General features: G+C 33.7%; 1 protein-coding gene across 1 annotated transcript in view; it reads right to left on the bottom strand.

The window, feature by feature from the left end:
• Nucleotides 1–18,046, bottom strand: part of MYO3A (myosin IIIA) — a 259,420-nt gene that overhangs the window by 9,665 nt on the left and 231,709 nt on the right. The window contains exon 30 of the mRNA XM_074195073.1: nucleotides 8,149–8,252. Within this exon, the coding sequence (XP_074051174.1) occupies nucleotides 8,149–8,252 (104 nt within the window). The remainder of the gene's footprint in view (nucleotides 1–8,148; nucleotides 8,253–18,046) is intronic.

Below are 18,046 nucleotides of genomic sequence, written 5' to 3'. Positions count from 1 at the left end.
TTCAATTATAAATACAAAAAAGAGGCTGGGTTAGCTTAGGCTAGCCTAAGCTTAGGCTTAGACATTTTGTTTTGATATATACTATTAATATAATCACTCTTTTCCTTTAATAGAATGCCTTTCTGGAAGGCCAATTCTGAGTTTATCTCAAGTTATTGTATTTATCTGGAAGCAATGAAACAGACTTTCTTTCAAAGTATTGTTGAATTCAGATTTTTAAACTGATTTAGGCAGTCTCTCATATTACCATTGCTTCTCATTAGTGCAGTTGAAGTTATAATTTTATATTATAGGTAAATGTAAAACATACCTAATTTGACAGCAGATTAAAAAAAATACTTCTCCTAAAAACCAAGAAATTGTAGCTAATGATGAGAAATTAAGGAGGTAAAATGCTTGTCCCAAATGGAAGAATGAATGTGCTCTGGTTTTCAGTTCCTCATTTGAAAAATGATGGAATTGGTTTAGTGGATTGATAAGGCATTTTATAGTTTTAAAATCCTAAGGTTCCTACAATTTTGTCATTTTAAGTGGGAAGCCTAGGGAAAGCAGAATGTTAGGAGATAATGGATCACAATTATTTTAATTACAACAAAGCACCTACTGAATGAAATCACCTCTTGGAAGTGATCTGATAATATTTAGATATAAAACCCAGAAACACATATGTTACTATTATACCCTACTAATAATTACAAGCTATCATCATCTTTGTCATGATTCCATTTCAACCTCATATCAAATAACATTTTTCTTTGCCTTGAACTAAAATCAATCATTGTCTGAAGCACTATTGTATGTGTTTCATGTCATGATATTAAGCACAGATGTCAAGTTGTATGGCACAAGGACATTGGAGAGTTCTGTCTTTGCCTCACATACAAATAATGTCTTCCTGGTAGAAAAAACAAATACACGGTTCACCTTGTACTAGTGGAAGATAATCTTTTAATTATGCAAAGTACCAGCAGATATCAAGGTGACTGGCACAATGCGAGTGCAGGATAATAAATAAGAACAATTAATAATGATTTGTTTTTATCTGGACAATTTCCCAGTAATTTTAGAGAGACACTAGATCATCTTGCTCTCTGTCTCTCACACATACACAGTTTGTTGTTTTGGGGATGCTCTAATATTTTGAGTAAGAAAAACACTTCATTCTTATAGGTTTCTGAGGGACTGGATAAGGGATGCTCATATTTATATAAAACACTGTTTATGATGCCATTTAAAGAAACTAACAAGTAAAATTTGACAACCAGAACCCTCTTTTCTCTTTCCTTAATTTCCATCAGTTCAAATTATTCTTTTAATGTACTAGGCCAATTTGTGTCTACATACTACATAGGTGAGGGAGGAACACTGGATATGGAGATAGAAGGCTTGGTTTGATACCTTGAAAACATTTGTTTTATTTTATAATTTATAAGAATATTTGCAAGGTATGTGACTTTGAGCAAATCACTTAATATTTTTCAGCTTCAGATTATGTAATTGGAAAAAAAAATTATTGGGTTTCATGTTAGGAGATGCCTGGGTGTAAATTCTGACTCCAAAAACAATGTGAGCAAGTTGTTTAGCCTTACAGTTTTCTCATCTGTAAGATGATAATACCTAGAATATTCACATCATAGAGTTGTTGTGAGGTTCAAGTGAAAAACTCTATGTAAAATTCTATTTAAAATTCTATTGAAGCAGCAGCTATTATAATTGGCCATATATGTATATATCAGTTCATTTGACATAGCTGTGAACCACTTTTGATGTTGTAAGTGCAAGAGGTGTGCTTTCTTAGTTCCATATATTCAATGAATAAATAGCACTTTATCTTGGTATTTTTGTTTTCTGAATCCCAGCACATGAATCTGAGTTATATGAACAAGTTTCATGACAAGAGCCAAGGACTTTATTATATAAGCACCAAACAGCTCATTGCCCTTGAATTCCCCAAGCTGGTTGGATCTCTTTGCTCATATCTGATAGCAAGGCTTAGCTCTAAGAACTGATAATTCTAAATCACCACTCCTCTTATAGCAGTTCACAGCAGAAGGAATGCTCCCCAGTCACTGCATTTTTGCCTTTTTCAGGAGAATCAATATTGTTCCCCAGCTTTTGAAAAGAAGAACATAAATAGAAGGAAAAGGAGAAAAGAATAATTTCCTTGAGACCAGGAAAAGTTTTCTTTCTATTTCAACAGGTGCTTTTTACACATTCCTTTGGAGGAACTTACTTCCCACATCCCTGATAGAATATATGTTATTTGTAGGTATTTTATATTCATTTTTCTATGTACATCATAGCATTATAGGTTTGTAGCTGAAAGAGACTTTGCAAGTTATTCATTTTGCAGATGGGGGCGACCAGTTAGCACAGAAGTTAGAACATTAGGAAGTCTCATCTCCTTGAGTTCAAATCTGGCCTCAGACACTAAATAGTTATGTGATCTTGGGCAAGTTACTTCTCCCTATTTGTCTCATTTTCCTCATATGGAAAATGAGCTGGGGATGGAAATTGCAAACTACTCCAGGATTTCTGCCAAGAAAATTCCAAATAGAAGTCATGGAGAGTCAGACACACACAACTGAAGTGACTCAACAACAACACTACCATTATCAATAGCAACCTTTTTGTAGCTATGTAATTCCCTCCCCAGTTTTCAGGTTAAGAGACTAAATTCCAGAAAGGTTAAGTGATTTTCCAGGGTCACACAATTAGTAAAGGTCCGAAGTGGGATTTTAATTCAAGCCCTTTTGACTCCTAATCCATTGACCTATCCATTATAGCATGCTGCCTCTTATTGCATTAGGTAGTACACAAAGAAAAATAGTGAATTTGTTCCTGATTTTAAGGAATTAATATTTCATTGGAGGAGGTAACAACATACATAGAAGATTAAATACATAATGTATATGCAGAGTAATTTCTGGCAGGGGAATATTAATCTGATCCATGATCAGAATGGGCTCCTGATAGCAGGTGGGCCCTGAGCTGAACTTTGAAAGAAGGTGGAGATTTGATAGGGTGGATCTAAGAAATGAATATATACCAAGCCTGGTGAGCAGCCTGTACCAAGCCACAAAGATGGGAAGTGGAATGTCCTATTCAGCAAACAGCAAAAGAATGTCAGTTTAATAAATGAACTTATAGGGAGGCACTTCATAAGTACTTGTTGACTTGAAGTTGTGGAACAGAGGGAGTCAAAGAACTCTGAAGTGTGTTGTAACCCTGACCAGTCATGATCAATCTTCTTTTCTGTAAAAAATTTCCAAAGAAATAGACTTACTTCTGAATTAAAAGCAGTTTCCCAAATCTCCACTACTTCAAATTATGTCGTCTATTATCCGATTTTATTTTTAGTAATGTAGAAAACTCCACTTATCTGGAAATTGGATTCCTAGCAACCTCAACCATTCAGAAAGGGAGCAATGATCCAGAAAGAAGAGACAAAAGTCACTAGGAAGCTCAAATATCCTGGTGAAGTGGTTTGTGAAAGGGACACAGAGAATCTTAGAAATAGAAGGGAACTAATCTTCTCATTTTAGGGAAGAGAATAAAGGAAATAAATAAGCATTTATCATATGATATACACTGTGTTAAGTGCTTAGTGCAAATATTTGCTCTTCACAACTCTGGAAGATAGGTGCTGTCTTCCTTTTATATTTGGGGAAACTGAGGCGAAGGGAAGTTAAGGATTTATACAGCTAGTAAGTGTCTTAGGCCAGAACTGAACTCAGATTTTCTGGACTCCAGGCCCAGAGTTCTATCCACTGCATCAGCAGCTGCCTGGAAAAGAGGAAATTGAGGGTCACAGTTACCAAGTCCCAATAACATACCTAAGACCACAGAGATGGTTAGTGGCTAAGGAGGGACAAAAATCTATTTGTTATAAATGCTGTGCACTAAAATTCTAATACTTTCATCTGCAGATGTTTTAGCGAAGTCAATTCATTCTTACCGACTGAACAATTCCAACAAATTTGTTTTTTGTTCCCTGGCTGGCAACAGATCGGAAACACAATTTGATATGTTTATGGAAACACCCACACAAGTTATAAAAATCAAATAAAAACATTTCTAAGACCATTTAATGGTCAGAGATATAGCCTCATAGATTTCCATAGTCCCTGGAAACATTGCTATACAGTATGATTTTTGTAGTTTATAATTATGACCTAGAGCCAATAAAAGCATAAATTAGACTCAATATTTTATCTTTAGGAAGAATGAGAAGTATGCAATATCCTTTATAAACATTTGCATCAATTTATATCCACTTTTGCATCAGAAGTGTAGAGAATTTTAAAAAGTTTTGTTTTTTTGCTTCAAGGATTAAGCAGCTGAAAAAATGGAAAAAAAGCAGAGCATCTCCTACCTTCATGATAGCAATTGAAATCAATGATGCTATATATTTTTAATTGTAAGAATATTTTTAAAATAAATTTGATATGCTATTTAAAAAACTTTTACCTGACAGTTCCCCATGCTTGAAATGTGCTCCCATTCCCACCCCTACTGGAGTAGTCTTTCCTTCGTGATTCAACTCTGGTACCAAGTCTTCCATGATACTTTCCCTGGTTCCTTTCTCTCAAGCTGATAGTGATTGCTTCTAGCAGTTTTCTTTGAAGAACTCCTTTGACTTGGCCTCATCCCATTCAGACTTGTACCATACTTACCTCCTCTTCTCCCACTAGACTCTACATTTCTAGAAGGAAGGGAATCCATTTCTTTTCCATCTATGTATTTCTAGCATATAGAACAACTTTCAAGAAATGGGCTTTAAAATCTTATTGAGTTTAATTGAATTTTTCTGTGCATCACTCTCAAGTCTTGGTTTTGAAACAAGTGTCATAGTTATAAACAGCCTAAGTTGTATCAGAATCATCTAAATTCCGATTTTTAACAATAATGCTTATATACCAGGTAAAAGGTAAACTCCTTGAGGGAGTCTCTATCAATTGAACTGGGGCATTATAGTTATTGGGTAGAAGTGAAGTAGGCTCATAGCTACACATGGAATGAGTGACTAAAATGCCTTCTTTATAAAACAAATTCCTGAATTTATACAGTGACAACATTGTAAAGAAATCCACCTTCATAAGAGTTAAGAACTTTGATTAATGCTATGACTAATCAGCATTCTAGAGGACTGATCGCGAAGCATACCCCTTTCCACCTTGACAGAAAGTTGTTGGACAGGAGAGTGGAATGAGACAGATGTTTTCAGATATGGCCCAATGTATGAATTTGTTCTATTTGAGTACTGATTTTAAGGGAGGGTTAGGATAATTGTGAAGACTAGAGATGTAGTTCTAGTGAAGCCTCACTCTCTCAAAAAGAAACCAGCAGCACATTTAAAAATACACAGAAGGGGCGGCTAGGTGGAGCAGTGTGGATAGAGCACCGGCCCTGGAGTCAGGAGTACCTGAGTTCAAATCTGACCTCAATCACTTAATAATTACCTAGCTGTGCAGCCTTGGGCAAGCTCTTAACCCTATTTGCCTTGCAAAAAGCTAAAAAAATACACAGAAGAGAAGAAAAGGAAATTGAGGAGATACAGACAGGAGGGACAGCTCTGGAACATTTGGAATTTATTATATACTTTAAAAAACTCCAACATTCTGTATGTAGTGGAGATTCATGTTTTCATGAACAATCTTTTTTTCTGTTCTTTTCGTAGAGAAATGCTTATGTCTACTGATGTTCATCAAGTTTAGAATACAAAGAAATTGAGATAAAAACGAAATGCCAAGATGGTTTTTATGATGCTGGTGTTTATATTACAGTCACTTAATATATTTGAATCCTGAACTTGACATTTATCCCCAAAGTGGTAAAATGGGGGATGTAGATGAGCAAACTCTCCATATTTGGCAAAGAGGAAGGCAAGTTAGAGGAGAAATTGATTTGACAGACTTAGGTATGCACGTCCTAAGTAATATTAAGCATTAATACATAACTTCAAACCTAAAGTCCTGCTATTATGGACTTGAGTGATTCTCTCAGTCAGAGAGCTGGAAGGGATTTTACAAGGGCAGTTTGATTTATTTTCTAAGATGTGGATCCTGAGGCCAGGGGACTCTAAATTCTTCAGGTCATATGGGTAGCAAGTAGTAGAGTCATTTACTTCAAATTTAGAGCTCTTTGTGAAAGCAATTTCAAAACAGATAAGACCTTTAATCTTAGGAAGAGCCTTTTGACCTTATTTGCTCAGAATTCATCATAATGATATTTAACAAGAATGGAAATCAGTTTTATCATGTTGTTGCTTTTAAAATATAGTTTAATAAGTATCATTCATCACTTAATATCTGCATTCATGAAAACCTTATATAATAGCTTTTAAATGTCTTATCTTAAGTCTTTACTTTTCTTTTTAGTTCTATGCATATAAGTGTCAGACCAGCTGCATCTTATTCTGGACAGTAGAGGAAATCAGTAGACATATCTTACCCTGAACCAAGGCTTGCTCATGGTGACAACCAAATACATTTGGGTCACCTGAAATGGACTCTTTTCTCTAATTCATCTGAGATTGACTTTTATGGACATGTTTAATAAAACCAAACATTGGTAATACATGAATGCATGTAAAAACAATATTAATGATTTTAGTTCTGTCATTTGTGAGTGGAAAATTTCTTTTAGATCTATATATGGACTGTTTCTTTTTGTTTAAAATGCTCTAATAATGATAATCTTTTTATTCACCTAGATCTTACAAATGATCTCATCTGATTTGTACAATGACCTTGAGAAGAAAAAAGGGACTGATAAAAATTTCTATTTTGATGGTTGAGTAAATTTATATTTATAATTTCCAGGTTACACAGCTAGTGTGACTGAACTTTGACTGAAAGGTCTGGCAACCTATTGGTTTTGGGAGAAATCATAGAAAAGTAACAATAAGGGTTCATAGTTTCTATGTGTATTCCAGAGAGTGGAAAGGAATCAGCTGAAAAATTAGCTGGTTTGATTTGTGTATTTCTTTATTGGAATGAAATCTAAATTTGGGTGGCTGTGTGTAGATGTTTACATGTACATGCATATAGGCATGTAATGAGTATCTTTATTTCTTACATTTTTTTTCTGCATTAAGAGGGATGAAAATTTGAGTTTTGGCTTTTTTCCCTCCCTATCTTGTGGGTAGATGATTGATACTTGCAAAAGAAGGGACACAAAGTAATTCATAGGACAGGATGGGGGTATAGGGTAACTCACAGATCTTAGGGATGTTTCCAAGTGGAGGTAAGGGTCTATTATGACTCAGAAACACACTTTGGAGATATTGTGACTGCCAGATGTGACTTTATGCAGAGATGCCTATATGGTATGATATGAGGGGCAAAAAAGGATCCACTTCTTCAAAATTATCTCTTTCAACCAGCCTAAAATTGTGACTAAAATCCCCATTATTGACTAATTCTTTTGGGCTAAAGCATTTTTTTTCTGGAAAGTTCCCTTTAAAGTGCAAATTCTAGGTAAGGATAGCTCAGCAAGACACTAATTATATATATGATTTTATCAATTGAGAAACAGACCTTAATTTAATGGGTGAACTAATAAATAGATTTTGGTGGGAGATGGGGAAAGAGGGAAAGGTATAGATTAGAACATGAGACACTGTTGTGAGGTAGGGTAGGTCCAGGAGCGGTCAGGGAGAGACATGAGGGTGATAAGGCCTTTGGCAAGAAGTTAAAGAACCTGAAAGGGGAATGAGGAATATTTCTTTTGTTTTTTGTTTTTTTAGGTTTTTGCAAGGCAAATGGGGTTAAGTGGCTTGCCCAAGGCCACACAGCTAGGTAATTATTAAGTGTCTGAGACTGGATTTGAACCGAGGTACTCCTGACTCCAAGGCCAGTGCTTTATCCACTACGCCACCTAGCTGCCCCTTGAGGAATATTTCAAAACAATCTTTATTTAGTTCATATTTTTTGTCAAGGATTGACCTTAACTGCAAGAATACTGAGAGTAGTATGATTACAATAAGTATAGGATCTCTCAAGGGGCAGAGGTTTAAATGCTGTCAATATATGGTCTAATCTTATTAAGTCTGCAACCTTTACACCTGCCTTCAGTGACTCCTGTGGTTTGAATTTTGCAATATAATAGAATTTTAAAACTGGAAGAGCCCAAATAATCACTTACATGTAACAGATAATAATATGTAGAGTCTTCGGGATTATTTAATGTTTTGGGTTTTGATGGTCGTCTTGGAGGTCTCAATATTTTTGGCTCTTCTTTAGAGACACCTACAACAAAGGTATTGAGGAATAAATATTCAGTTTTAAAGCTCTGTTATCAAAATAATTTTCATATTTCATACAGAAATGAATTTACACTACATATGAGGTTGGAGTGAGAAAGGAGGGAGTGGGATGGTTTACCTCAATCCCTTTAGATTTGAGAAGGGGAAGGAAGAGGAGAAGGCAACTGAAGAATAAAATAAAATTATAGGAGTAGGAGTAGGAAATTACCATATTTGAGCTTATAAAGAAATGAAACCGCTAGAACTCATTCTACTCAATATTTCATCACTGAAACCACTCACATCTTTTCTCCTCTTTTCTTCAATGCAATTTGTATCTATTTTCTCAATTTGTAAATTATATAGGGTGGCCCAAAAGTCTTAATATAGTTTTAAGGTATTAAAGCCTAAAACTGAATTGAATTTGAAGAAAATCTGTATATATATATATATATATATATATGCATATATATATATATATATATATAAATTTAGTAAGCATTTACTTTGGACCAAATGCTGGGGATTTATGTAATGAAAGTGGTAAATGTTGGACATACTGTGGGAAGATAGATAGCTTATTATATTGATGGTAAAGTTATAAATTAAACTACTTTGGAAAATAATTCAAATTATACAAAAAAATTCTCTAAGCTATACATATTCTTTGATCCATTTATGCAAATTATTAGACACGTATATATACCCTAAGAAGGTTGATCATTAAAAAGGTACAAATAAACAAAGGTATTTATAATAGCACTTTTTTTAGTTAAATTGGAAAGTAGGTGTCAAGTGATTAGGAATATATTTGGACAAATTATGATATATGGCTGTGCTGGACCATTATTGTTACATAAGAATTGATTGATACAAAAAAGTTTATAAAAATTCTGGAATACTTAAAAGAAGTGATGTAAAGTAAGCTGAATTGGGAGAACCATTTACAGCATTTTCACAAAATGTAAAGGAAAACAGCATGGAATGACTTCCAAATTCCTATCAATGAATTCCTATCACCAATTGTGAATTTAGATGACCTGACAATGAAGGATGCTTCCTTCCTCTCATCTGGACGTAGTAAAAACAATGATACAAAATGTGTTGATATATTTTTATTGTCTATTTCTTTTTTTATCCTCATAAAGGAGGGCTTTTATGGGGTAAGAGGCTTTTGCAAGGGATAGCAAAGTAGAAAATATCAATATTAAGGAAAAAATAGCAATTGTAGAAAACTATCAAGAAAAATAGCATAATTGGGGGCAGCTAGGTGGTGCAGTGGATAGAGCACCGGCCCTGGAGTCAGGAGTACCTGAGTTCAAATCTGACTTCAGACACTTAATAATTACCTAGCTGTGTGACCTTGGGCAAACCACTTATCCCTATTGCCTAGCAAAAATATTAAAAAACATAGCATAATTTAAATGATCCCATTTCCTTATTATCTAATTACCTCTTAGGTCCCAACCTCTTGAATCTATTCAAATTACCCCCTCAAAGTTACCATACCTTCATAGAATTTTAGGGACATCAAAGACCAATCTTTTGATATATGATAGTGTGATATTCAAAACATGAAAGCCCCTTACAAATAGTCACTTATTAAAATCTTTATTGCCATTAATATCATGCTGTGCCACCTCCAGTCTGGCCATCATTCCACCTTCTTCCATGCTGGAAGAATCTCGGGGATAATTCTGGGTTCTGATAACTAATATTTCACCTTATTTTTCCAGGACAAACTGTCCATCACATTTTTGGACACAAGTTCCAAACCATGAATCCAGGTAAGAAGGCCCCACTCATTTTCCAGCTTCCTCTAAAGTGTTGCCTTCCTCATTAGAATATAAACTTTAGCAGGGCAGGACTGTTTTGTTTGCTTAATTTGCATTTCAATCCTAGTTTCTGTCATATAATAAGCACTTAGTAAATGTTTTCATTTTTTCATTCCTACTGCATTTTAAATTCAATATGACTCACTATTTTAATCTCTTAATTTTTCTGTTTTGAGTTTCAATTTTTGTCTTCTAACATATTGGCTACTCTTTTTTAAAAATTTTATTTTATTTAAAGCAATAGGGTTAAGTGACTTGCCCAAGGTCACACAGCTAGGCAATTATTGTGCCTGAGGCTAGGTTTGAACTCAGGTCCTCCTGACTCCAGGGCTGGTGCGCTACGCACTGTGTCATCAAGCTGTCCCCACTGTGCCACCTAGATGCCCCTCACTGTGCCACCTAGATGCCCTCACTGTGCCACCTAGATGCCCCTTTTTTGGTTATTCTTGATATTACTAAGTATTGAGAACTAAGAACTTTTTGCAGGCTAATTAAAGATATTACAATTATTGTTATAAGCAATTTTGTTAACATTACTTATTTAGAGAGTTAACATGCCTAAACTATCAAATCACATTTGAGTATTCCCTCAGTTGGATTCAGTCTCAGACTGAAAAATAGTCAAATAAAAATGTTACTCCAGCTTTGCTCAACCATCACATCATCTAACAGTTGTACAGATTGTTGGTACAGAATTGGGTAAATTCAATCTGTTACCAGCTTTGGTGTTGTTTGTAAGTGATATCTGATGTAGGTTGGCAATGGGTAATGAATTCAAACAATGACTCAATGTGTGAAGGAGACACATATGCCAGGAAGCCATCAAACAAAATTGCTTACATATACATGGTACCTTTTGGAGAGGGATTAGATAGACTAGGCATCAATGCTAAAAAAAATTAACTTATGGATCCTTTTTATAATGTTTTATTGAGTCTGTCTCTGCTTTCCTATTGCCATCATTTTTAAGTTTAGTTACATTACTTTTATCATTTGTTACTTCAATAGTTACTTAGTACAAAATTGTTTCACTTAGCTGTCTAACAAAGACAGCCTCTGACTGTCTATGAAATAAAATCCAGACTCCTTGACTTAGAATTCAGGGTCCTCCACAAGGTGGTCCCATCCAACTTCTCCAGCATTATGTCTAACCTCTACCTCAGTTATTTTTATCTGTTTTCAAAGGAAAGAAGTCACATTTCTTCTTTCCCATTCATCTTCTAGATGGTATAATGGATAGAAGATGGGATTAGAGTTAGGAAAATCTGAGTTCAAATCAGGTCTTAGACACCTATTGAGTGTCCCTGGCTAAGTCTTTTAACCCTTTTGCCTCAGTTTCCTCATCTGTAAAATGAGTTAGAAAAGGAAATGGCAAATCATTCCAGTATCTTTGCTAAGAAAACCCCAAATGAGATCGCAAAGTGTTGGACATGATTGAAAAATGACTGAATAAAATCCCTTATACAGTGCAATTCACACAGTAGGCAGTCTCTGAAAATTCTGTTGACTGATTCCACCTCCTAAGTGACCCAACTCTGAGCATGCACATGGAGCTGAGCAAACAACAGTTGCCCAATAAATACTTGCATTTTTTTCTCATAATTGAATTTCTGATTTAGACATTTAGGTAAATGATGCAAAATTTTACTTTAAAAATTACAATTAATATTAATTTCATTAAACTGAGCAAAATGTGATGAAATATGCTTCAGCAGAAATATTGAGATTAACTGGAAGTAGCTTGCTTATTAACTAACTTAGGGATAGATAGAGAACAAGACTTTGGGTTCTTAAGATAGTGTCATTTATGATAGGAAATCCATCAGTGCTAAATATCAGTGAATGAACAGACAGTTGACAGTTCCCATTTTTGCATGCCAGACTCCTACTGTATATTTCACAGCACTCACAAATTTCAGAAGAAGCAGAAATTCATTCTGTCCTCTTATCTTTGTCTTTAGAGTCTTTGTTCCTTTGGGGGAAGTACAAAGTATGTCTACTCCCATCATTCTAATTCCTTAATTACAAAAATGACATAAACATTTATAATAATAAATTATCAGCAGTATATCAGTGTTGGCACTACAAAAATTAGCTGTATAATTTTTGTGTGTGATAAATAATAGCCTGTAAAGGGTACTGACATATTGAACTGCTGGAAGGTATGATATTAATTTAAATTGTAGTTGTGGTACTGATTACTTTTATTGTTTTAGCTGATAAGAAATTCATTCTTCCCCCTCTAGGGATGAGTGGACAATTATCTCTTCTCTCTGTTTTGCTTTTGAAAGGCCTGTGGTGATTTTCCAATGTTTGCTTTAATAAATTAAATTTTATCACATTTTGATCATTTTAATGAAGCTGATATTAATTGCAAAATTGTATTTAAGTATACATACTTTGTGTCATTTTGCTAAATGTCAAATATCTAAATCAAAAATTGGATTCCTAGATGAAAATCTGCTTGTTATACTTCTGTAATTCTGTCTTTAAAATTCCTAGTTTTTTTTCCTTTTGAAACTATTTCTTTTCCCTGAGATGAACTGCCCAATAGAATCGACTGTAAAAAGGGAGACTCACTGATTTTTGCGTTGATCAGAATACGTGACAATATTTGAACTCACTCTCATTTGCCAGAAGTTTTTATGCGTCTTTCTTTCCAGACATCTGAGTTTTCTTTAGCCAGGAATTTCAGATCATCAGCTATATTAATATTAAGGCTGACCATACTGGGATAAATTCTTTTTTTGGCAAGGCAATGCAGTTAAGTGACTTGCCCAAGGTCACACAGCTAAGTAAGTATTAAATGTCTGAGGTTGGATTTGAACTCAGGTTCTCCTGAATCCAGGGCTCTATATGGGATAAGTTCTTACATCAACAGTATCTACGGGGAAATTATGGACTGATATTTAGTGCTTTGACCTGAAACTTCAAGCTCCTAAGAATGACCTTGTTCTTACCTTGGACTTCTGTCTTATTACATTGCTCTGTTCCATGGTCTTTATGCTTGATTAGATAACCTGTTTTCTTGGTGTTCTGTCTCATGGCTACATATCCTAGCTGCCAGACTTTATTTCCCATGCCACAGAAATTGTTTCACCCTGGAAATTCATGCCATTCCTGTACTTCTTGTATTAGAAATACCATCTTGTTCCTGTGAAATCTTTTTCTGATTTTCTGATTGATTGATCCCTCCCAGAACCTCCATTTAAGGAAAATGTTCAGGTCAGCCTTGTCTTCATTTTTCTCTGGGCTCAACAACTTGTTCTCTGGATTTTCTTTGCCTCCTGCCTCCAATTACCTTTCCTTCTCCTCACTCTTCAGACTTCTTTTAGTGCAGTCCTCCTCTACTAGAATGTAAGGAACTTGAGGACAAGATCTGTCTTTCTTTCTCTGCTTATATTTGTAACCTCAGGACATAGTACAGTGCTTGGAACACACTAAGTGCTTAATGAATGATCATTGTTGGATTCTGATACTCAGCTCTCAACTTATCATTTGGTCCCAGATCCTGGGCAAATCAAAACATCTCATTTGCTTAGTTTCTTTCTCTGTAAAATGAGAGAGATGTATTCATTAACTTCTTTTTTCTCTTTCATCTCTAAATCTATGATCTCATGATTCAGTATCCATTCATCTTGCAAATATGTGCCCATTATAATGGAGGGGAAGATAGGTGGTGGTAGTGGGCAAAGCTTAAATCTTACTCTTATCAAAATTGGCTCAAAATGCAGATAACATACACAATCAGTTGAATATAGAAATTTATCTTAAAGGATATAAGGAAAGAAAAAGGGTTGGGCATATTAAGGAGGAGAGGGACCTGATAAAAGGGAGGGTATATTGGGGAAGGCAAGATCAGAAGTAAAATACTTATAAAGAGAGGAAGGGTGGAAGAAAAGACACAGTTATTATAACTATAAATGCAAATAGGATGAACTCATCCATAAAAGTGGCAAGCAAAATGAGAGTTAAAAGCCAGAATTTTATAATATATTGTTTTAAAAAAAACATCTAAAGTAGAGAGATACACATAAGGTCAAAGTAAGGGGCTGAAGCAAAGAAGGCAGCATTCATGATCTCAGATAAAGCTAAAGCAAGGGGTGGCTAGGTGGCACAGTGGATAAAGCACTGGCCCAGGAGTCAGGAGTACCTGGGTTCAAATCTGGTCTCAGACAATAATTACCTAGCTTTGTGGCTTTGGGCAAGCCACTTAACCCCATTTGCCTTGCAAAAATCTAAAAAAAAAAAAAGCTAAAGCAAAAAAAGAAAGATCTAATTAAAAGAGAAAGAAGGAAACTATATCTTCCTGAAAGTCATGTCAATACTAAACATATAAACATCAAATAGTATGACATCAAAAATTGAATGAGTTAAAGGAAGAAATAGAAAATAAAGCTATTAATGGAGGATCTTGACTTTCCCTTCTCAGAATTAGATAAGTTTAAGTAAAAATAAACTAAACAAGAAAGAAGCTATGGAGGTGAATAAAATTCTGGAAAATTTAGTTATGATGGCTCTCTGGAGAAAACTGAATAGGAAGGAATATACATTTTTCTCAGCAGTATATGATACCCTCACAAAAACTGACCATGTATTAGGACATAAAAAATTTCACAACCAAATGGAGAAAAGCAGAAATAATAAATACATAATACATCCTTATTAGGTTATATTGAAATGAAAATTACATTCAATAACACACCATGGAAAGAAAGATTAAATAGTAATTGGAAATTAAATAATTTAATCCTAAAAACAAGTGAGTTAAAGAACAAATAATAGAAACATTAAAGAAAATGATAACATACTGAAATGTATAGGATGTAGTCAAATTGATTCTTAGGGGAAAATTTATGTCTTTAATTGCTTACATCACTAAAATAAAAAAAAGAAGATCAATGAATTGGGTATGCATCTAAAAAACTGTAAAAAGAAAAATAGAAATCATGAAAAATAATATTAGAAATACTGAAAAATCAAAGGGGAGATTAATACAAATTGAAAATAAACCACTGAATAAAGAAAACTAGAAACTAGTTTTTATGAAAAAACTCTACAAAACAGACAATCCATTGGCTAATTTGATTGAAAAAAGGAAAGAAAACCAAATTACTATTGGCAAAAATGAAAGGGATTAATTCACCAAGAATGAAGAGGAAATTTAAAAAAAATGATTAGGAGCTATTTTGCCCAAATAAATGCCAATAAACTTGATAATCTAAATGAAATGGTTGAATATCCTTAAAAATGCAAATTACCCAGATAAACAGAAGAAATAAAAAACTTAACCAATTTTAGACAAAGAAATTGAATAAACCATCAATGGACTTACTGAAAAATACTTCCCAGAACCAGATAGATTCATAAGTGAATTCTACCAGACATTTAAAGAACAATTAATCACAATATGATATGAAGTATTTGGTAAAATAGGTGAAGGAATCCTACCAACTCCTTTTTTATGACACAAATATAGTGCTGATACCCAACCAAGAAGAACCAAAACAGAGAAAGAAAATGAAAAACTAATTTTCCTAATGAATATTGATACAAACATTTTAAATAAAATATACAAAGAGAGTACAACAATATAGCACAAAAATCATACACTATGAGCAGGTGGGATTTATAGCAGGAATGCAGGGCTGGTTCAATATTAGGAAAACTATCAGCAAATTGACTATATAAATAAATAAACCAAGAGAAATCATATTATCATCTCCATAAATGTAGAAAAAGCCTTTAACAAAAAATAGTACCCATTCCTATTAAACATATAGAGCATAGGGATAAATGGAAATCACCTTAAAATGATAAGGAATATTTATCTAAAACCATCAGTCAGCATTATCTGTAATGGAAATAGGCTAGAAGCTTCCCAGTATAATTAGGGATGAAGCAAGGATGTCCATCATTACCTCTTTTATTTAATATTTTACTAGAAATGTTATCTATAGCAGCAAGAGAAGGAAAAAAAATAAAAAAGAATAGGCTTTGAGGAACTAAAACTCACTCTTAGACAATCCTATTGAATCAACTAAAAAACTCCTTGAAATTCTTAACAACTTCAGCAAAGCAGGATACAAAATAAACTCAAACAAGTCATCAGCATTTCTATAAATTACCAACTAAGTCCCGTAGTAGGAGATAGACAACATTAAATACTTGGGAATCTACCTTCCAAGACAAACTCAGCAATTAAATGAACACAACTGTAATTTTTTTCAAACAAATAAATTCAGTTCTAAATAATTGAAAAAAAAATTAATTGCTCATGAGTTGACCAAGTCAACATAATAAAAATGACATTCTACCCAAAATAAACTATTTAGTGCCATACCAATTAAACAATCAAAAGCCATTTTATAGAACTAGCAAACAATAACAAAATTAATCTGAAGAACAAAATCTCAAGGATATCAAAGGAATCAATGAAAAAAATTCAAAAGAGGATGGTCAAGCCTAAAAGATCTCAAACTGTATTATGAAATGGTGATTATCAAAAGACTCTGGTCCTGGCTGAGAAATAGAGTGGTGGTTAAGTGAAAGAGATTACATATAAATTATATCATCTCAAATGACCATAGTAATATAGCATATGATAAACCCAAAGATCCAAGTTTTTGGAACAAAAATTTCACTATTTGACAAAAACTGCTAGGAAAACTGGAAAACAATATTGCCGATACTAGTAGTGATCAACATCTCACACCATATACCAAGATTAGGCCAAAATTGGTACATGATTTACCCATAAAGGTAGATGATTTACACCATAAACAAATTAAGAAAGCATGAAAGAACTTATTTAATCAGATTTATGGATAATGGAGGAATTTAGGACCAAGGAAGACATAGAGAGCATTAAAAAATATGAAATAGATAATTTTGATAATATAAACTTAAAAAGTTTTTGCTTAAACAAAACCAGTGCAAACAAAATTATAAGAAAAGCAGAAGTTAGGAAAGAAATTTTGCAGCAATTATCTCTGATAAAGGCCTTATTTTTCAAACATCTAGAGAACTGAGTTAAATTTATAAATAATACAAGTCATTTTCCAGTAGATAAATGGTCAAAGGATATGAACAGTTTTCAGACAAAGAATTCTAAGTTATCTTTAGTCATGAAAAAATGCTCTAAATCACTTTTGATCAGAGAAGGGCAAATTAAAACAGTTCTGAGGTATTTATATCTAGCAGAGTAGTTAATGTGACAAAAGATGTTGGAGGGGACATGGGAATACTGAAACACTAATCACTGTTAGTGGAGCTGTAAACTGGTCCAACCATTCTGGAGTACACTTTGGAATTCTGCTCAAAGTACTATAAAATTATGTATATCATTTTTGATCCAGTAATATCAATACTAAGTCTATATCCCAAAGACATCCAAAAAAAAAAGAGAAAATGAATTATTTGTACAAAAATATTTATAGCAGTTCTTTTTGTACTGGCTCAAAATTGAAAATCAAAGAGATGTCCATCAATTGAGGAGTAGTTAAACAAGTTGTGGCATATGATTGTAATGAATGTTATTGTGCTATCAGAAATGACAAGCAGGATGATTTCAGAAAAAACTTGGAAATACTTACATGGACTGATGTATAGTGAAAGGAACAGTACCAGGAGAATATTGTATACTGTAACTATTAACAGAATGACTTAGGTATTTTCAGCAAAGCAATGATCAAAGACAATCTCAAAGGACTAATGATGAAGCATGCTATCCACCTCCAGGGAAAGAAGTGATATTTATTGAATACTACTTTCATTTTGTCTTTTTAATTCTTTCTTCTTTACAAAATGACTATTATGGAAATGTTTTACATAATTGAACAAATATAACCTATATCTGATTGCTTACTGTCTCAGGGAGGGGGGAAGGCAGAGAAGAGAAAGGGACAGTATAAAATGAAAACTTTAAATAAAAATGTTTAAAAATTGGGGGAAATGCATGCAT

The sequence above is a fragment of the Macrotis lagotis genome, chromosome 7 (assembly GCF_037893015.1).
Source record: "Macrotis lagotis isolate mMagLag1 chromosome 7, bilby.v1.9.chrom.fasta, whole genome shotgun sequence".
NCBI lineage: Eukaryota > Metazoa > Chordata > Mammalia > Peramelemorphia > Peramelidae > Macrotis > Macrotis lagotis.
Note: the sequence above shows the minus strand (reverse complement) of the source record. Positions and strands in the feature narration are given on the sequence as shown.